Source organism: Struthio camelus, chromosome 1 (assembly GCF_040807025.1).
Source record: "Struthio camelus isolate bStrCam1 chromosome 1, bStrCam1.hap1, whole genome shotgun sequence".
Taxonomy (NCBI): Eukaryota; Metazoa; Chordata; class Aves; order Struthioniformes; family Struthionidae; genus Struthio; species Struthio camelus.
Window position 1 is genome coordinate 70,735,412 of NC_090942.1, and position 22,035 is coordinate 70,757,446.

General features: G+C 40.8%; 1 protein-coding gene across 3 annotated transcripts in view; it reads right to left on the reverse strand.

Annotated features, from left to right (window-relative positions):
* The window catches only part of MICAL3 (microtubule associated monooxygenase, calponin and LIM domain containing 3), a 150,091-nt gene that overhangs the window by 12,017 nt on the left and 116,039 nt on the right, over positions 1-22,035 (reverse strand). For 2 of the 3 annotated variants that reach the window (XM_068947721.1, XM_068947728.1), the window contains 5 exons: positions 18,643-20,518; positions 17,629-17,723; positions 13,800-13,850; positions 11,840-11,947; positions 11,022-11,115 (listed from right to left, as the gene is read on the reverse strand). In XM_068947721.1, the coding sequence (XP_068803822.1) occupies positions 11,022-11,115; positions 11,840-11,947; positions 13,800-13,850; positions 17,629-17,723; positions 18,643-20,518 (2,224 nt within the window). Of the gene's footprint in view, positions 1-6,484; positions 6,536-11,021; positions 11,116-11,839; positions 11,948-13,799; positions 13,851-17,628; positions 17,724-18,642; positions 20,519-22,035 lie in introns of all 3 variants that reach the window. The other variant, XM_068947717.1, reaches the window with a different exon arrangement.

Genomic DNA, 22,035 nt, shown 5'->3' on the forward strand with positions numbered 1-22,035 from the left:
ACTAAAAACATGATCCTCACTGAAAGATAATTTTCTTGGCCATGGAGTCAGGGCCAGGTGCAAAAAAAAAAGTTGCTGTCAAGAAAAAAAAAAAAGTTTACCTTTGAATCCTCCCCACTACCAAAAATAAGTTGGGTAAAACACCAGGTCAGGTCTGGAAACATAGGTCTTCATCCACAGCACAGACAGCAAGCTGCAGGCAGCAGCAATACAAGCCACCCCCTGCCCTGCTGATGCAGTTCATTCGCAAAATGCTGAAGGGCAAAGAAGAACCGTTTCTGTGGCCATTCCCTTCTTGGGCTCTCTGTGCTGTCAGCAAGAGTCTTAAGTTTGATCACAGCTTGTGGATAGAAAACTAACACTTTTTTTCCCCAGAGAGGCAAAACCACCACCAGATTGTATTACTCATCAGTTGTTCCCTTTCAATATCACATGCCAACTTCTCTGAAATCTGTGCAAAACCTTCAAAGCAGAGGTCAGCAGCCCATAGCCCAGGTACCAAAGAGGGTGTGTAAAGGAGTTCAGAAAGGTGCCCAGGGTGACAGGTATGGAGGCAGGAGCTGCAGCATTTCGAGGAAAGGAGCATCTCCAGCTCCTGCATGTTCTGAACTTCGTGGAGGGGTGCAAGCTCTGCCCTGCAGATTAGCAAGGCAGCATCGATAAAAGTGACCGGCATTATCTTGCCTCTGTGAAAAGGAGCATTTCCCAGATCTTAATGTGTTCATGCGACCATGTTCAGTCTCTGATTTAAACAAGAAAGGTCTGGTTTGGCACAGTACCCCTGAGAGATTGCAGACTTCACCATAGTGGTTGAAACCAAGAGCTGGACCAAGAATAAATGCCACAGCTCCAAAAACTCTTCAAAACAAAGAACAGAAATTTCATAGTTACCACGAAAACACACCTTTTTCACTGTACATTGTTCTTTGTTACACAGGCTACACTGGATCATTGTCATCTTTTTCTACTTTTTATTTCCTCATTGTTTAAAGCGAAATACTTCAGACTGGCTTTGTCCTTTTCTGCTGTAGCTACAGAATACTACTTCACAATCTCAAGCACAGCAGCAAAAATGATCAGTCAGGACGATGAAAGCACAGTGGGAAGTTTAGGGTGGCAGACGCTGTTACCCCCAAGTGACAACTCACCATTGATCCCATTCATTACTTGAACATACCCTATGGCATGAGAGCTGTGATGATTTCTTAGAAATGGTGAGCCACTGGAAATAAAAGCGACTTGAACAGATATACCACAAACCAGACGAGATCAATCCCTTTGCAAGCCTTGCATCCAAGGACTTCGATTTATATATTGCTGATTAACAAGGGCAATTTGGAAATTAGCATATGGCAATACTGGGAGGGAAATCCAGCTCTGAGGCTAACCTCATGCACCACTTTGCTTGTGCTTGACCTCATAAGCTAAGAACATGATACTTTCAAAATTGTTCTTCTACTTACAATTTGCATCATCCATTTAGGGGACAGACTAAGAGCTCTCGTTTTAACTCAGTGCTTCAAATAAGGATCAGTCCAACAGAGAACAGTAAAACAATCTGCATACTGATCACAGGAAATATCCTCTTTCCCACTCTAATAATCAGTTAAGTTCAGAAACTGGAGAGCTGAAAAATAAAGCATTCCAACTTTACTACTCGGTGAAGTTGTTCAACAGCAGGATTGCAAAACAGCATGGATATGCAAAACAACCACCTCCCAACTGGAGAATAATATCCACACAATTGCAGGTCTTAGAAAGTTGAGGGCAAGGATTCTCACAATTATCCCAAAAATGCATCAGTCAGGACGTCTGATTTAAACTTACTGCTTACTAGAACTATGCCAAGAACAATATGCTCTAAAGTACAATTAGTAGAAAGCTGGGGAAAACTCGGGGACCACTGAATTGTCCTGCAAACTGAACAAGAGAGCAAAAAAGAAAAAAAAAAGGGGGGGAAAGAAAATTAGGAAAAGCAATACTTGGAGCAGAATACACACATAAATGACTGCACAGAAGTCTTCTGCTTTCTACTAGACCTCAAAGCACTTCAAAATGCAATCAGAATAGGTACATTCCTATACTGGTCCTGCTTCACGAGACTGTCAGGTTTTGTGTTGCAGTTGTGAGAACTGTGCAGAAAGAAGCAGGTAAATGACGACTTTGCTTACAGCACCTAACAAGAATACTCAAATCACACCTAACATGTTCTGCTTATCAAGTGCTCTTTCCTGCTCCAAATTCATAGTACAGAAAATTTGTTATCAATTCATTTCAGTGTCAAAAGCAGCTGCAGACTGAGAAAACAATGTTTATCTTACAACTGTAACCCTCTTCCAGGAGAGCTGTGCCTGCCAACCACGGGACATAGGACAGTTCCCACTTCAGCATGTCAGACTCAGGTCCTGTAGATTTAGATATGCAGGACTTTAAAGGACATAGTCAGCTCAAGTATTTTAAATAAGCTAATAAAAAGTGAAGTTCTGGTAGAGCATGCTTTAAATAAAGTACAAAGAATTTAAAAAAACAGTCAAGCTTTTTTTTCCCCTGTTTACCTGAAGTTCATAAAAATCTTGTCAAGAAGGAAGAAATGTCTGAAAACAGCACTATCAAACACTCCAGCTCTCTTCCTTTTATCCTTCTTGTCTTTCTTGGCATGCTCCAGCCAAGGGCTAGGCAGGACTGGAGCGCTGGGCCGTTGCCTCAGTGATTCCCTGCTGGGTGCACAGAAGGGGAAGCTCCTCATTTGAACGCAGAGGGAACAAAGGAGGGACCTTCCAAAGGCAGAGGAGGAGTAAACTGGGACAAGGAACTGGTGGGGAAGGAGGAACTGAGGCTGGGATTCATTAAGCAAGGAGACTAAGGGCGCTAACTAAAGGAGAAGGGAGAGGGAGGAGAGGGGAAAAAGAGGTAAGGAGTGGAGGGAGAAGACACATCTGTCTGGACAGCGAATGCCAGGCAGAAGAGGGAGCAGAGCCCAACAACTAGGGTAGAAAGCCAGAGGCAGGGACTGAGACTGTGGGAACTGAGTCAGTGGGAACACCAGAGCAGGAGTGAGAGACTAGGAACGAGTGCAGAGGAAAAGGAGGTCTGAGGGGGGTCGGATTTCTTTGTCAAGAAGACTAGGATTAAAATTAAATGCCTGAGAAGCAAAAACTGGAACGGAGAATGAAAATGGAACTGACATAAGGAGCTACGGCTTAGGAGACAGGATTAGGACAAAGACCGTCTGCAAAGAGGGAGAATAAAAGGGACAAAGAGTGTGTATCCACCACAGCACTGTATCCTTTCAGCATTGTCTGGCACAGAATCCATGTTTTCCAAGTCTTACCATTCCACAGCTGGCAGCCAATATCTGTGAAATCCACTGAGTGTGTCCTATTCCCCTCCATGAGGATCTAGAGCGGGTGACAACCTAGTACTGCTATCAGTTGCTCCATAAGGGCAAGGGGTAGACTCCTCTGCAGTGGATCTAAAGGTTCTAAATCCGCTGATAAATCATCACAATATACAACCTTAATTTCAGTTGACTTTGCAACCTTTGTAATGTTATTTTAACATAACTGCATATACAATACAATACACGCATAGCAATAATTACTCAGAGTTGAAATGTGACCATCTGTAGCGTGAAATGAAACATCTGCTTTACAGCAACAGTACATGATATTTCAGAGCAGGAAGAGAGGATTATGGCGTCTGAGCAGAGCAAAAGGGGTAGTTAGGATAGCGATCTGTAATCCTGCAAACTGGAACTTGACCAGTATGTCGGAAGTTACCACTCCCTTGCAGAAGTCGTTGTGCAGTCTGTGACAACTTAACGAAATGCAACTCTAATTAGTATAAAGAAAATTCAAAATAAATTAATAAAATGCCCTTATCACTCAAAAACAATAACAGACTTCTCAAAAACAATTTCAGACCTAAGATGACTTTCCAAAGTATTTGTTGATTTTGCTTAGCATTCTACTGACAGCATGACTTTAGAGCCTTGCCCATGCCTCAGAGACACAAATTGCCAGCAGAATTACTGATCTACGCAGCTGTCCTAGCTGCTTACAGTGCTCAGCAGGACCCTCCAGCCACATGGCACTCCAGGGATTTTAATGGCACTCCACCCAGATGCATCAGCCTGCAAAAATATACTAATTTCAGAGCTGAGCTCTACATCTGCTGCCAAATAGTGCTAAGTATCATCAGAGCAATGTATCCATTCGGGCAAAAGTGTTCTGGCAGCCCAAAAAGCAAACGTAAAGCGAATTACAGAGGCAACAAAACCAAACTATAAAGCCACATAATCCAGCAGAAATCCAGCAGACTATACTGGTTCATTGCATTTAAAGGGATACTGCCCAATACTGTATTATTAAAGTTTGTTTAGAAAAAGATATTTTTGAGATCCGAGTAGACTTGTTATAGTTTTAAAACACATCAAACATTTTACAACAATGTGAACGTCATCTCTGACTGTTGGAAGTCCAAGTGACTGAGCCAGCATATAAAGGAAAACAGCCCGCAATAGAAGACTGAAAATGACCGCTCTAGAGTGACTGTTGAACTCAGAAAAATGGAAAAAGCAAACAAGTAAAAAAGATGAAATGCAAATTTGATTTTCAATCATTCGAGATTTTCTGCAACACAGCAGTTTTTTTTAAGCGACAGTGTCCCTTTAAGTAAAGATTATTTTGCTTTTCTTATAGCCACCATTAGTGATTTTGATATCTCGAACAGGGACTGCTGTCTTAAAGAGGCATTAGGAGGAGAAGGAGGGAGAGGAGGGAGAGGTATAGTGGAAATAGCATTAGATAGGGATAAGGATCTGTTAAAGTGTAATTCAGCATCAACCCTTTTACAGCTCCTACTATATGCTTGCTCATAAGGGTGTGGGCCTGCCCTGATGGGCATAAGCAGGAAGAGGGTTTCAAAGTCTCTCTGCAGAAGGTATCCCAGGAAAGGACATCAGAGAGACTGAACAGTAAATGAAGCACAGGACGGCTAAGGGGGGCTATCGCATGAACATTACCACAGGGGAACTGGGCAATAAGTTAGGTCTGCTAAGGAGAAAAGTCTTCCATTTTGAAACCTGAACTCTGGTGGATATTCTTAGCGAAGCGCATATAATTAACTAGCAGCCCATTGTGTTAGGACAATTTGGAGTCATTCTCAACAGACAGCAACAGATAAATACTACGTGGGACAGCCATGCCCACGAAGGAGGAGAGAAAATGACAGTTAAAAACTTGGAAAACATCACATTTCAAAGATCAAATCCAGAACAACAACGGCAATAACAACAACAACAACAACAGAGGAAGAGCTCTTTGATCTGCCCTGGATCAGGCCTACAGCGTGTGGATCTTTCATTCTACAGATCTGGGCTGTAACAGATTCCCTCAACAAAAAAACGGATTCCCTCAACAAAAGCACACGGACAACAGAAGCAAACAGATTTAACAACTTTATATTCTTAAAGACAAACGAAATGAGACCCTCAGATGACAAAGCAACCTAGCAGAGTTTGCTTTCTCTTGGACCCACTGACATATTTGTTCCTTGTAAGTCTACAAGAATAAACTCAGGGTGACTAAACTAGCAAAGAAGGGGATTTTAATTATCAGGATGGGCAAATGCTAAACAAAAGCCGTCCACAAACCAAAAGTTACCCACCTATTAAGGAATTCAGGAAGAAGCATTAATTAAATAAAGGATAACTATAATGCAGAGTGATAACTGATGACTATAATCCATATGTGAAAAAAAGAGCTAAATACTCTAATGTGAGATGTGAAGAAAACATAATAAGAAGCTTTTTAGCAGCGTAGTGATGCAAAATGGGCTCTACGAAAATTGACTGGAACTCTAACAGTAGAGTCTCTCCTAACTCTACAATAAGACAAAAGAAGAGAGAAGAACTATCACTCATCTACAAGTGTTTCCAAAGTCCCTTGAGGAAGCATTTTTTTTTTGTTAGCTCATCAAAACACTGGTTTCTTTGGAAGAAGCCAATGAGCTTCCAGAGGAGAAGAGGGAGGCAATGGCATGACACTCCTTTAGAGTGCTATTAGCTCTTGGGAGCTGATCAATTCTACTGTGCCCTTTGTGTTAAAATATTTTCCTAAATAGAAATAAATCCTAAAAAGAGGATTTGGATGAACTGGACTTTGCAAAGGAGAAGGAAAAAAAAAAAAAAACAGAATGGCCTTCCACTGCTAGGAAGGAAGTTGGCTGGTGTGAAAATGGTAAACAAATTCTGAAATAATTAACACTGTGGAAAATAGAAAAGGGAGCCTTACACATGATTTGTGGAGTATGACAGGATCTCCTCTCCCTGAGCTGGAAAAGGGGTTCTGCTATAGCCAATCAGTCATGTGCAAGGACTGTTTCTTCTTGTTTTGTGAGCCAAGGATGGGAGAAGTAGGTGAAGGGAGGGGTGGGGAGGAGTGTCAGCAGGGTTAGTGTCAGCAAGAGGTTCAGCTATACATACCACCCAGATGCAAGTCGATGAGGTCACTGTAATAAGACTCTCCCCAATAGTCTACAACAAGGAATTGGTGAACACAGAGTTATTGAACCAGATATCCACCCCAGCCCCACACAATCAAAGCAATATATGAGAAAAGAGACGTACAGAAAGACCGACAGTAAAATAAAAGACAAATGAGAAACCATGCAGCTATATACAGGTGTGTGTGTGTGTGTACACACACACACATATACATATGTATTCATTTGTCCCTCCCTCTATTCATATATATACACACACACACACACACAAATATATATATATCACACACAAACATATATATTGGGAAGATGAGGAGAAAATTCCCAGCAGGCAGGCAAGGACTTCCAATGGGAAAAATCAAGAAGTCTACACAGAGACACTTCACCTATTTCAGTCTGTACCAGTACCTGACACTGATGTCTTTCCTGTTCTTGCTGAGAAAGGAAGAGCTATTCATGTTGCTTCCATGCTGAGCAGTATGTCAGAAAGAAACACTGTAATTTCTTGGGTCAGCTGTAGCAAAGGCGTAAGGGTTGATTTCTTGGAGGTGAGTGAGCGGAGGATGTATGTGTACAGCATACAAGTGAAAGGCACTGACTGAGTGCCGAGATGAATGGCAAATGTGTAAGTGGAGAAAGATGGGTATGGACGTTTGTGCTAACACAGTATCTGTGTCAGAGAAGGAAGAACCTGCACAAAAGTGTGTGAAACGGACAGTGTGTATGTACATAGCTGGTAGAGAAAGGTACACCACAAGTAATGATGCTACTATGATTAAATAATCACTACTGTATAATGGTTCTTTGGGGAAGAAACATTTGGGAGGACTGAAAGCACCATTCCCCAATGCATATGATTCACTTGACGGAAAGAGGTGGCTCTTAAATTTTTCAGTATTGATCTGACAGTAGGAGTTTTCTCTGCTCTTAAAAATGATTATCAAACTTTATGCTAAAGGGGGACAAAGGAGAAAAAAGAAGGTTCAAAAATTTCTGACTTGACATGTTTTTCAAGTTAATAACTGAAAAAAATGAAAAATCCACGCAGGAAAAGAATGTCATTACCAGGTCCAAACAGGCGAATGCACTATCATACAAAGCACTGTTACACTAACAGTGATCTCATTCGAAGTGTCTCTTCTACTGGGACACTGCAGAAAAATGGGAGAATCCTTCATTGAGACTCTCCTACTGTACCATGGCCATGATGCAAAAGAGAGGGGGGGAAAAAGAAGAAAAAGAACAGATGACAAAAGCCTAAACCAAATGTATATTACAAACTTGTCACCTGAAATAGAGCTTACACTCCAGATAGTTCATTCTAACTAACTGCCAGAGGCTGAGATTTTCAAAGATAATCACAGAGAACATATTCAGGCAATTAGGTAATCATAGGATGTAAGACGATTTTCTGAATCAGAAACTAAATTTCGGAATGAGCATTCCACTTGCAGAAGAATAAAAGGCCAACAGTGGCTTGCCTGAGGCTGAGCCAATTCAAAAAACGGAAGAGACAAGGAAGTAGACAAGAAGGTGCCATTATTTAGATTAGTCAGAATTAAAGTTCATAATGACCTCCAAGATGTTTCTTAGTCGGATTAGTTGAACCGCTAGTATTACCATGTAGTATATTCCATCTTGACAACTATCAGGTAACAAGTGAAATTCCTGGAAAGAATACTGCGCTGTTTGTACCTACTGCTAGGATGGATCTAAATTAACTATAATCTCTCAGGAAGATAGCAGGGCATCACTATGAACAATTTATTAATTATTTGCTCAGTTTAAGTCAGCTCGCAAGAACATATTAAGTTGGATGGAAAACAGAAGCAAAAAGTACATTCTAAAGTATGTTCGTACCTACAACACTATTTTTGGCTCTTAATTTTTTTGCAAAAATGGAAGAAGGTCTAGAAGTCAGTGATATGAATAATTAAAGTTATGGAAGACTTATACCTAAGGAAATATTGAAATCCTTTAGTGAGAGGACAGGCAACATGATAAAGATGATATATGGCATAGAGAAGTCGTTCAGATGATCTTGACTATCTTTTTCTACAATAGAAAAAGAAAAAAACCATTATAAAATACAAAATTCTGTTTCTCCTGTCAGGATTTTCAAGTACCTAGTAGTAGGAAACCCCTACTAATTATATAAAACTTCCTATTTGAAGTTGCACAAGTCAGTGAATAATTAAAGTTAGGATTTTCCCAACTGAGAGTGGAACTGAATAATCCACTCATTAGAGTTCAATAACTTCTTCAAGAACAGTTCATACTGGTTGCTGTCTATGGGATGACCATTACTTTGATTCTGCATAGCATTCTTTCTCTATATCTGAGGACAGAGTATGCACAGAAGAGGCACACCTTGCACAAGCTTGTTTAACAGAACGAGATATTCTTCAGGTGACAACACTTTATACACTGCCTGCCCCTTTTTCAGCTTTTGCTTAAAAGGTTTCATTAAGAGAAGGAGCTGACGAGACAAGAGTATGTCTCCACACCTTTGCACAACGGTACTGCTGAATGCAGTGGTTGCTGTTAGGTCACTATCTTATGCAATGCAGATAAGAAGAAAATTACGCTGATTTCCTGAGTAATTAATGGGCATTGGAGGCAGAAATTAATGGTACCAATGGAGGGTGAAGTCACAGAGCAGTTATCCAGTTATCTTATTGCAGGCATACGTAAAACTTCCATGCAAGAGTGGCCTAGAGAGGTGAAGGATGGAGTTCACTTGTGTTTTCAGCCAACACTGGTTAGAACATGCCTTTTTTAAAACAGAATGTGTTTCTTGTTAATCCCCTGAAATAACTGGAAGAATTGAAGCTGGTGAGTTCTTTATGATGCAGTTAAGCTTCTGTAAACATGATGTACAGTCTTTCGATGGAAACGTTGCAGGAGCAAAGCATATCCTAGAGACTTACTGAAAAAGGAGATTCTCCCATTTTGCAAGAGGGACCTACGATTTCATAGTCCTGCTAAGAAAATCACAAATACACAAGCTCAAGTAAGACTGCGTCCTTTCTGGGTGAGTTGGGTGCGAGAAGTAAGGTGTACAAGAGTTTAACTCTGCAGTCTTCCATACAAAACACCAAACTGTTACTCTTGGTCATTTTTGCACTCTCTGAACATTTCTTAGGCTATGGTGAAGAACACTCTCTCAGCTGCTAAGCTTTCCCGCTTGTGCTGACACGTCTTACATTAATGTCATTTATCAGGTGAATAATCAAGATGGACTTCCAGGTGAAAACGAAAAAAAAAAAAAGGAAAAGAAGAATTAAGAGACAAGAGAGGGGGTGTTAATAAGTGCAGTAACCGGTGGGCCAGAGAACAGTGTGGGCCACAGAAATACACACCACAGGGAAAGAGGCACCACCACTGAGAAACAGTTTTTGTATCAGGTTAGTTTTTGAATCCACAAATTAAAAAGCCAGTCATATTACAAAACCATTGAAGTGATCAAGATTGTTCTCTACACTTGTAGTAGTCATTTGCTTTGATAACTGCTCAGTCCTGCTGCTTTGCCATGCCCTTACAGAACATGAAACAACTAATCGTGGCCACGTAGTAACTGGTGGGAAGTTACACCAGATCTTTCCTCTGGTGAACTTTCATTGCTTAAGCAACTACCATCTTCACAGGTACAGTGATTGCTCTTCAATCCAAGTAACAAGCCAAATCATTTTCACCAACACCTGTTCCACTCTTATAATTTCCAGTCTCTGATCCTTGCAGTCAGGTGCATAATCCTGGGCCTGTCAGATATACACACACTGCATTTGCCTGTTGGATACTTGAGTCCTTGCAGTTAGGGATTCTTTTTTCCAAATTATTATACTACTATCAGCATTATCTGAACCAAGTATTCCTCCACTCATATACTTCGCCAGATGAAGTGATGCTCATTGAATTTAATTTCCAGTACATTTAACATATTCCATTAACATCTTAGAATGGATATCTTTCAGTACACGTGTGCATTTCTGCTCTGCACAACTTTGTCAGGAGTTGCCAGTGTGATTGGGCTGTGCACTGAGGAAGATGTTCTGTGATGGTCCCTTGCATGGACACTACCTTGATAATCCAAGACAATAGAGAAAGCACACACAATTTCACAATTACTTCCTTAATGTACAAAAAGGGTTCTCTTACTGTGACAGCTTTGCATGAACTGCTGCTAGGAAACCCCTGCAATTTTCTACCTGTAATATCCAGTAATATGCAGAAATTGTCAGATGAACATTTTAATCTATTAATACTTGCAGGGTTACCTCCTGAGCCTCAGGCAAAGATAAGTGAACTAGTTCCTGCCATTAGGGAAGTCCAAGGATTAGAAGAAACACAGAAACAACAAGGCCTCAGAAAGATACTAGAAAAGGGAGAATGAACTCACAATCTGATTCTTCTAGGCTACAATGCTCCAATTGCCTCTAAAATCCGAATCGCTATGGACTACTGCACTAGCATTTGGTAAGAAAATATTGAAAAGCAAACCAAGCTCTGTTGGATACCTGCTTCTCCCCGAAGGGCCTTCTCTACAGCAACCCCTCTCTCCTCGAGCTGCCTCTGCTTCTCTTCCACTTGTTCAAGCTGGCGCTGGATGATCTGTTCAGAAAAGAACAAGCAGAATCTCACAAATAGCAATTTTCTTGTTCTGTCTGCAGCACTCATCCAGCTCTAAGAGACTTTGGTCACATCAACCTTTTCAAAAACAAGTATTTGCATTCAATAACACACTGCTTCAGAAGCTAGCATCACAGTCCCATCCAGTGAAGGGACTCCCCCTGCATCCTATGCCTTAGTTTTGCAAACACCTTGATACTCACTTATTTGCTGTCACTCCAATCACTTTCCTATACCCTGAAGAGAAGGTGATGCTATTCAGTTAGCTGAACCCCCTGCCTCAAGTTTTAAGAGAAAACCTGTCACCAACAGACAATGCTAGCAGTCTTCCAACAGATGATGAAAGGTTAATTTGGTAACACTTCTCACAGCAGCGTAACCTAGTACAGCAATCATTGGTGCAGCTTCATCAGGTATTATTTTACTATCACTGTTCCGTTCAGTGAACGGTACTTTGCTCATCTCCAAATACAAAGGCGTTACAGTCATTATTTGACGTTGTTCTTGCTCTAATACTATCGTGATAGGTTTCAGCAATTCTTCCTATGTTTGTGACATGGTACCAAATTTGACAGAGAGTGGGAGCAGTGACAATCATGTAGAAACAGAGGAAAGTTCTGGCTCTGGATCCTCTTCTGACACACTTAGAATGCGGTGCTTTCAGATAGAGATTTCCTACCATGGCAAGAAAAGTCTGAGACACTACCTGGGCTCTATGTAACCTCTTTAGCTCCTCTTGCTTGGCTTGTCTACGGGCAGCTCTCTGTACTCGCCGAGTCAGCTTTGCATTCAGTTCCTCTTCTGTGTAGGCTCTCTGAAGGAAGAAGAAATAGAAACAAATTTTATTTGCATGCACAGAGATATGGGGAAGGGAAGACAATTTTCTCTTCCAAGATTTCATACGAGAGGTGTTCTGTCATTGCCATGGCTGTGTCAAAAGTCAAGCTTTTGTAGGCACAGGTGTTCACAGTGCAGTGAGCAACAATTTCAGGGTCAAATCAGGAGTGAAGAAGCATATAAGCCAACTGCAAAGCTGTGACTTTATATAACATCCTATCCCTGATTTCCACTGCTATACGGAATCTCTTCACAAAGATCAAATCTATTTTTATTCTTTTTCTCTATAGATTTAGCCAAATAGATTTAGTTAAGTCAATATAATAGTGACTAAAAAAGAGGTCACCTTGAAGACGGTAAAGCATGTCTACATGAAACAGTTATAGCAGTACAAGCTAAGAAATCAGTTTAGACCAGTGCAGTTATATTGGTATTCCCCTCTCTACATATATACCATTTTATTCTGGAGCAACAACATCCGTATTTGGGAGTTATACTGGTACAACTGGTAGCAACTACTTGCACAAATTTGTGCAATTTTTCCATGTATCAAGAAGGCAAAAAGAGACTTGAAAGCAGAGCGATGTTCTGCTGTGAGAGGGGAAATCCCATCTCAAGAGCAACCTCACAAAATTGGCTAGTGTAAAACAAACAAGCAAACAACTCCTAAACTGAAACTAGACTACCACAACACCAGAAGCCATCCAAAGGGAGAAAGGCTATGTTTATAGAGATAGAAGGTATTTCCTCCTTTTCTTTTCTCTCAGTACGACTAGTTTAAAAATAAGTAGATCGTTACTGAAAATAGAGTTTAGTATCTTTTCAGGCATATCAGTTGGTTGTTTTGTAATCTAGGCAGGCTTCCTCTCATAGACTTGGAGAGCATCAAAGGTGCTTCACAACTGTAACTACAGTGAAGAAAAGAACTCTCTTCTCACATACATGTATACAGGCTTTAAGGGACAGCTGGAAACAGATGCCTTCCACTCCTGGAAAGATATCTTCTCCATGGAGAGTCAACTTAAAGGACAAAATGTTAATACAGACCAACCTGAATTTGCTTTATCTAGTTATTGTACTGCCACACTGATCAGTCTCTGTTTTATTGTTCTCAGTAAGTAGAGGTTTAAGCTAGGACCACAACTCTATTCAAAACTCCTCAGAAAGGGAGTTACCAAGCACCATCGTTAAAACTCCAAGTTATTAATGCTTTACTCTTTTTTCTGTTTTTTTTTTTTTTTAACATAAAATCCACAATGACACCCCAGGCAGACAGAAGGGAAAGTCATAGGGTGAGAATTTCCTATCCCACATAGTACCTTTTTGACGGTGAAGAAAGGGCAATAAGAATTTCAGAAAACAGAAACACTCCTGAAATAGAAATGCAACTTCTGTCTTTTGATTTTAGCTTGATAATAGAGTTTCACCAAGATTTCAGTGAATCCAAGGACTCTGAAGGACACTGATTGAAGTGTGACAATTCACTTGCAATAATATTCTAAGTATTAAAAAGAATACATATATATTTAACTGCCTAGCAAGCCAATTTGTTCCGAAGCTCAAAGCTCATCCATATTGTTCTGTATAGTAGTAAACTGTTTCTCACCGATAAGTGCATGCACTCTAGGAAGTCAGAGAATTTGGAGTTTAATGCATTTTTGGTAGACAACCTCTCGGAAGATTTTACTGCCCACGTCTGCTAACGTCTCATGCATGCACAGTCAATGTTTGTGATATTAGTGCACATGTGATGGGTAGCTATGGATTCAATGGGTTAATATAGGGACAGGCATGCAACAATGGCCAACTAGTGGGAATGGAGACACTACCTTTGACGAGTATGATCTCTTGAATGCCAAGGCGTGTGGTACATAAATCGACTTTAAAGGGGAATGGTAAAGGAAAAAAAAAACAACATACAAAATGAAGCAAAATCAGTTCAACATTGAAAACAGATGCACAGTAATAAAACAAAGCTGTTTTTAAACGCAACATAAAATTGTGCAAATGCTGAATGTGGCCCAGGCAGATTAAGCACAATGGAACTTCTGCCACAAAATCAAAGTTCTAGCACCCTCCTGAAGGCCATTAGGTTTGGGATTCTCTTTGAAGATGCATTCAACCTGGAAATCCCCTTTTCTAGAGGGATTCTTTGGCCTCTATGGTCTCCATCCATTGGATTCAATGTCCATTGAGGAAGTAAGTGTACGTGCATAACAAAATTTTGGCTTAAGATCTGGAATAAGGCCTTATGCTCGGCATGCTTGGTCCGAACCTGCTCACCCAATCATATATTACTTTTTGCCATACATGTACTGACTGATTTACCACCTCTCCTAGAAGTTCTGTTAATTTCATGATTTTAAATGATCTTTACTTAATAGAAATGATCATTTGCACTCAAATACCATCATAATCTTCCTCACCGCTTTGTGACTGGAGAAATACCAGGTAGGCTCATAGTGGGTTACATGTCCTACATAACGGAATCTCCCTGTCTAAAAAGAAAATCTCCAGAGAGTTTGAGGAACTAAAATTAGGACACTGCATCAGAACTGATTCAGTGCTGCTGCACTGTGTAACATTTTCAGTAGTACTGACTGAATCAGGAACTAAACATTGTTAAACTATTTTTTCTGATTTTCTGTTCTGGCTCTTCTTTCTGGTAGCTCAATTCAATAATGAAAAGAAACAAAACAGTCATTACCTTCTCTATCCAACGACATTGTAAGCTTACACCACACCCAGAAAATAAGGCAAATAGACTACCTCAGGTCTGTAAGAGAGGTGTATTTCCCTTGTGTCACGAACTGCAGAGGGCATTGTGCCATTCTGGGGTAACAGCCAGCATTTTGCTTTTTCACATTCAATAAATTAAAAACAGTCACAAATGAAAAGCCACAGAACAACTTAAGCATGTATGCAAATTTCAGTAACCAGCAAACTACCTGTAGCAGCAAATGCATGTCTGATTACAAATACCACAATTGCACGGGAACAACGACAAGCACACACAATGACAAACACCTATTAACGTAAAGCATTACACTAGGAATTCTCTTTAGGAGGCTTCTCTTGAAAGCCACTATACTAAATAACAATTAATTCATTGCTGATCACAAAGAACAAGCTAAACAGAGCAAGCTCTCTGGGAAGCAAGCTCACTACTATACCCAAAAAAGCAGCAGCACAAGCAGGATTTCAGTTTAGAGGAGGGGTTCACATAAAAGTTATGCGGCACACAGGAAGTCAGTTCTTACCATAATAAGTAACAGGTTGTTTGTAACTTAAAATACCTAAGTCCTAAAGTCCAGCTACATTTCCTCTGACAGCAAAGCATCCCAGAGTTTGCATAAATGTTTGATATCCTTAAGATAGGATGCGCTGTAACTAGAAAGTGGAGTTCTCAGATCTGTCCCCTCTAAATTACTATATTCATTCTCAAAACCTGCTCCTTTAGAAAATGGGCAGATGCTGAGCAAAGAAATTCTTAACACGACTTCAGTAACAGCAAAGGGGAGAAAACAAGAAAGCACCACCATACCCTCAACAGAGCTGGTGAGATAGTCTGAATATTAGGATTCCAGGTACCTGCCACTGATCCTATCATCCATAATCTTAGTGATGAGAACATTTTCTGCAAAAGCCTTTTAAAATTGAAGCAGCTCAGCACAGAAAACTAAGTAACCATGAAGGTATACCCAAGTTTGAGAACAGGCATGGACCTTAATGAAGCCCTGCTTCCTCCTGAAGAAGCTTACAGTGCAGAACTGTAGCTTCATAAGTCTTATCTGAACCCCTTGTACTGCAAGCCTGTCCTCTGCTAGTCACAGGTACCTCATTCGTCTGCATCTCTTGCAAAATGCAGAATTTCTCATGAAACGCCTTGACAGCATGCAAGCAAAAATGGAAGGGGAAGACAAAGGAAAAAAAGGGAACCGAATGAAAACAAAGTAATCTTCCTCTCAGAGGAAATACATACCAACTAGGGAGAGAGATCAAAAGAGAGGTAAGTAAACATAGAAAATTCCTACTTGTTTCATCAGCTCCTTCCTCTAGCCTTACATTTGTTAAGTATTCTAATTCATTCCACTATATATACACACAGAGAAAGTATTTCCTATCACATTTCAATCTACAGTACTTCCATACCTTTGCCATCTGAGCCAAGTGTCAACTAGATCCTGTCATTTGAGACTGATTTCTGCACGCTGGATGAAAGGTTAAAGTTTGGAGGCACAGACCACTGTGTCTGTGACAGTGCCCTCCGAAATACTCTCTTCTTTATTAACATGCGAACCAGGCCCCACAAGGAAGGGACAGAAGGAACTCATTTTTCATTTCGCAGTACCAGTAAGGCGTTAGTGTACTGCGGGGTCAGTGGAATCCCCACTTATCCCTCCAAACCTTGCACCCTGCTAGGCAGATCTTAGAACATCTCAGGAATGAAAGAAGGGTTCTTTCCCATTATGATAAAGTGAGCTGATCCTCATATTTTTCCACTTATCTTTGCATTAATAGTGCCATCCTAAAATTGAAATAGATAATTTGAAAGCAGCTAACTTAGGCACTTTGCTCTCACCATGTATTTTCCACGCTGCAAATAAATTAAACTTATTTTTTTCCCTGGGCTTTTACAGCGATCCACTGGTCCCTCTTCTGTTCTCTCCAACATCTTCATTTAATCACCATTTAAGGTGAAACTTATCTGGCTAGAGAGCCATTGACATGGCTTACATCGCAATATTGCCGCACTTTCTAGGGAAACTTGCTCAGGAACAAGTAACAACTTTCTCAGAAGTAGAGTTCATATCAGCCCACGCCTGAATGAGAACACCAGGCTAAGACCAATCCCTATATATTGGGATTTTATAGACACTTGCTGTGTATTTCATTTTCACAGTTGTTATCTATATGAACAGACATATGGAAATACCCATGAACTGCCAAGGAGTCCTCAAAAGGAATATGGTCAAATGGGGGGAGAGAGAGGTGATGGCTCATTTTTTCTCCAAAAAGGGAAGAAATTAATTCAGACTATACATTTCCTCTTCTCCCAGGAAAAAAATCAGCAAACTTGTATGAGTTGCAAAACTGCAACCTGTAGCTTACCTTTTAGTGGATGATCTGTCTTGACTATGTTCTTGACGCATGCAAAGTAACATTCCTGCCTGTAATTTGCTTGGAATTCTATCAGATTAATTTATCAAAGAGGCTGGTAAAATAGCGTCCTAAAATCCGACCCTCACAACAAGAAAAAGGACTATTTCATTGGTACCTTTTTGCCACTAAAGTAATTGAAATTATGTTAGAGCGAGTGAAATTTACCCCGATACTAAACCTGTTTTGTATAGATCATTGGCATGCTCACAACAGGGACAAAAATATCACCGTTCAGACTACGATATTCAGCTGCAAAGCAATGTTTCAGTGAGACAACAAATCCTTCATGTAACAACAATAGGGAAAAGCTCATATTTGTGAAACTAACTGATTTTAGGCAGATCAAGTGGATCAACCAGCCAGCTTACAGGAAAGCCAGCTCCCAGAAGAAGCAGTAAGAATGACAAAATTAATCAGTCGAATTTCTGCTGTGGTTCTGAGCCTATGATCTACAGGATGCTTGCTCCATCTAAAATGCATTCCCCATCTGCCTACCTCTCGCTTGGATTTCTGGGAGGAACGTTCTAAAATATCGTCACTGGAGAGGTCAGAGTCCTCTGAGAAACTCAGGTGTCGACGGAGCTGCAAATCTGAGGAGCCAGGAACAAAAAAAATGAGGTTAGAAAAATGGCAACTATGACAGTCCATTTCTCTCTGTAAACGCTTCAGAAGTCAGTTAATAACTTGTCTGATCAAGCTTCAACAATACTTAGTCCTTCACACCATTCCCAGCTGCTTTAACTGGTACTATATACCGACCAGAGAAGCATCGCTCCACAAAATGATCAGTATTAATTAGAAGCTTCATTCCAAGAGAACATCACCTTCCGCAAATGGTGTTAGAAGTAATGGTCATGATTCTCCCTTTCTGCTGTATCAGTGTCTTATGGATAGATACAGAATTTGGATGACAGCAGCAGGCACAACTTTCATTATTCGTGCAAGGTCAGAGAAATGTTGTGTGTCTGCTTTTGACCATGTTTATGGCTAACTTATCTACTGTATCAAAAGTTATCACTAAATATGTCTGCCTGCACCTGATGACCTGTGAGAGACATACACGAGACCTCAGGATCCCCACTTCTTAGATCAGTAGAGAGCTACCAGATCACTGAAAACACAGAAGAAATTGTAACTCTGAGATCTTCAGCATCCGTGGTGCCAGATCAAAAGAAAGAGAACAAGCCACCAAAGGAAAAGATGAGAATCAGATTTAAAATAAAAGATGAAACATCACAAACACCTGATTCCAGCAAAGGACGATTCTTTCTCAAGTCAGTCTAAGGCAAAAAACAGATATGTCTTGCACATATCAAGAGTGAATCTTCTATTTAAGGATCCATTTTTTTTCACTGCCATATAAACTAATTCTGCAAATACACAAACACACAGTTCTACTCTCTTGCAGAGCAGTGTCATGCTGCACAGTAGCACACAGAGCCACATTTACACTCAAGGATTCCTAGCTGTAGTAAAACTACAGAGTGCAGAGGCACGTATCAATTATACCTGCTGCTGTAACCAATGGAGAAGCCTTGTGCTTGCCAGACTCCACAGTGGCGCTACTGGAGGGAGTGCTCGGGCAGGATTTGTCATCAGTCTTTTTCTTCTTGTCTTTCTTATACCCAGAAAAAACAGACTTCCATAATGATCTAGTTTTTGTAGTTTCCTCTGTCCCACCACTAGATTTGTCAGAAAGCCTGCTGTCATTTTTGGATTTCTTCTCCTTTTTGTTCTTACGAGGGGAGAAAAGAGAAGTTCTTTTCTTACTCTTTCCACTGGAGCCTTCTGAAGAGGAGACAGACCCTTCAGGCCCAGCCACATCAGCAGAAGGAGTGGAGAACTTTTCACTAGCAGCATCATGCTTTAGTGTAGAGCTCTCTGCTATTTTCAAGGCCAAATGCTTTGGAGAGTCATAAAATAACTCTTTGGTCTTCAAGGGCATGGAAGATGCCTTTCGTGCCCTTGCGGCTCCAGCAGCAGCAGCTGGAGCCATCTCCATATCCTTCATCTTACACAACTGCTTAGCCATGGCATCACGTAGTGCTTGACTCTTGACAGACTTTTCTCTGGCTCTCATTCTTTCTTCAGCAAGCTCCTTTGCTTCTGGAGAAATTCCAGGTAGCACCCTCTTCTTTTGGCTACCTCCTCCTTCCATTGAGGGTGGACCGCCATTTTCTTTGACCAAGGGCAAAATAAGTGGTTTCTCTGGCCTTGGCCTACTGGTAGGAGGTGTAAAGAACTTCTCATGAAGGCTTGTGTCCTCTGTCCTCTCATCATATGTGTCCTCTACATCATCAGCAAATGGAATCTCATCTACACTCTCTGCAAAAGACTTCCGCACGTCTTCATTTCTGGCCTGGGCTGACTCTTTGGCAGCAGAGGTTGGCTCGTAGCGTCGGGGAGCAGGAGGTGTTGATGCTGGTGTTGGAGGTGACTTGGCTTCAACCTCATTCTGCCAAATCGCTTGATGCCTCTTTTTACGCAAAGTGGCTGGTTCTTCATCCTGAGGAGGTGGTGGTGGGGGACTTGAGGGAGGAGTAAGCATGGTAGAGTCAGAAGTGTTGAAGCTCTGACTAGCGAGTGTTCTCATGTTAGATGAACTCTCCTGAAGGCCAAGTCCAGAACTGCTGGATACGTCTCTTCTTACTTCATTAGAACTCTTCAGATCTTTTTCTGATGGAGATTTTGGAGTGAGCAGAGATATCTGCTCGTTTTCTAACTTGGACAGTCCCTGCCTTCTTGGGACAGGCTGGGGTTTCACAAGGTGGATCCTCTCCTCCCCTGAAACGTTCTCACTATTAAAAGACTTCAGAGGAGTTGTCTCAAGGGCAGATACAGTCAAACTTGGCTCTGAGCGTTTGTTTCTGTCTACTGGGGTGAGGCCTAAGCTCCTCCGGATTTCAGCACTCTTCATCCAGAACTCTTCTACAAGGTTACTCCGTTTCAGGGCTTCTTCTGCAGTAGTAGGGCTCCTCAATTTTTCCACTTCGCTATCCTGGCTCCTTAGGACCAGTTTGGCCAGAGGAGTAGACGTTAAGGCTGGGACAGGCTGGAAACATACTGGAGGCTCCACTGGGGATGGAATGGATGCTTCAGCAGAAGGCAAAGGTTGTGAACATATAGGCGTTTGAGCAGATGTTGGGGATGAAGCCAAGGTCGGTGCTGCTGGCTGAGACTCTGCTGGTGATGTAGGTGCAATGGCTTCTGGTGATGCAGCTGGCTGGGATAATACTGGAGAGAGTGGCACTGAAGGGCTCTTAACTTTCCTGTCTTTTGGGATTTCATCCTTTGGTCCTTCTTCAAGAATGAATGGCTCAGAAAAAAAGCGTGCCTCTGGAGATTTTATAGCATGGGATATTGCAGCAAGAGGATCTTTTACATCCTACAAAAATGAAAAAAAAAATTAATACTCACTAGGCACACTAGGCATACTGGAATGCTGTTCCATTTTTGTTGCTATTAAGGGAAGTTAGCAATAAAGAAGCAATCTAAGAATCAAAATCTGAAAAAACCCACATATGGACATCTGAAAAAACCCACATCCCTTTCCTCTATCTGGAAAGCCACTTAGGATTTCTCATTAGGTATGGTTTATTCCTCTGTCCCACGGTATAAACTGTCTTTTGTACATGACAAGAAGGCAAATTTAACTTTTGGAAGAAAAAGCATGCTAAATTCCAGAAATCCATTTCTATCCTTTCCTGCTCTCTCTTCTCTTCCCCAAATCTGTATATTATGGTGATTCCTTATCTCAGACAGATTTGATACAAGTCTCTCCAGTTGTCATCAATACAGCACTTTGTGCTAGCTAGCATCTGCTGTAAGTACATGATTTCTTAAAGCAAGGGGTGTTTTCTCCTTTAGGAATAAATTAGGCTGCAATTCTCTTGATCCTTAACGCTCTGAGGAGTCTGGGTTTTCACTTCCTACATCTGGACTGACATATTACTCAATAGCGTGTTTCTTGGTTTTACAATTTAACCCTTTGGCAGGGAACTCCTCGTAATGAGCTCTGGTATTATTCTTTCCACAGACATTTTTTTGCACAGGCTTTCTTTTAAATGCACAAAGTTTGGTTTAACTGACACAAGATCATCAGAGCAGGAACCTCTCTGTATGTGTGCTTATGTAATATGACACTTATTACAAAGCCCTGCAGGTCCTGGGTACTGCATCTGGGTACTATATTAATATAAACAATAACTAATGGAATCATGAGATGTGCCTAGAAAAAAAAAATCTTGATTTTAACAGAGTGAATGCTGTCAGCAATTGCTGTCAGCAAACTAACCTTACCCCATAATACGTCCACTCTACAGGCAATCTGGATTAATGCTGAACTCTCTAGGAAACTCTAATCTTTTAATGATTCCTTATAAACAAACACTGGGGAAAAAATGTTTGGATTGAACATTTTAAGGGTCGTTTACTTCCTGCTCTTACACATCAGTCGTTGGATACATAGCAAGCTTGCAAGCCAGCTCCAAGGCCGGCAACAGGACAGTAAATAATTGACATGTCTCACACTTCCTTGAGCTGAAATACATTGTTACTCTGGAATAAATAAGCACCACTTTGGTTACTGCTACCTAAGTATATACAAATATCATTTTGGATTGCAGCCATACAAAATCTGATTTTTATATAGGAAACACAACCAAACCAGGATAAACAAAGAGAAAACACCATACCTAGGCTCTCCTCATGCATTATATATAAAATATACAACTCCTGTTAGCTGTACATTGAAATTGAAATATCCTACAGAAATCTTTTTTTGACTTTGTGATGGGAACTTGTGCACTGATGAGCCATTACGCTCTGAAGTTAAGGGAAGAAAGATAGTACATTATTTTTTCAAGCTAAACAAAGTCAGATTTCAAGATCAACATAAATTAT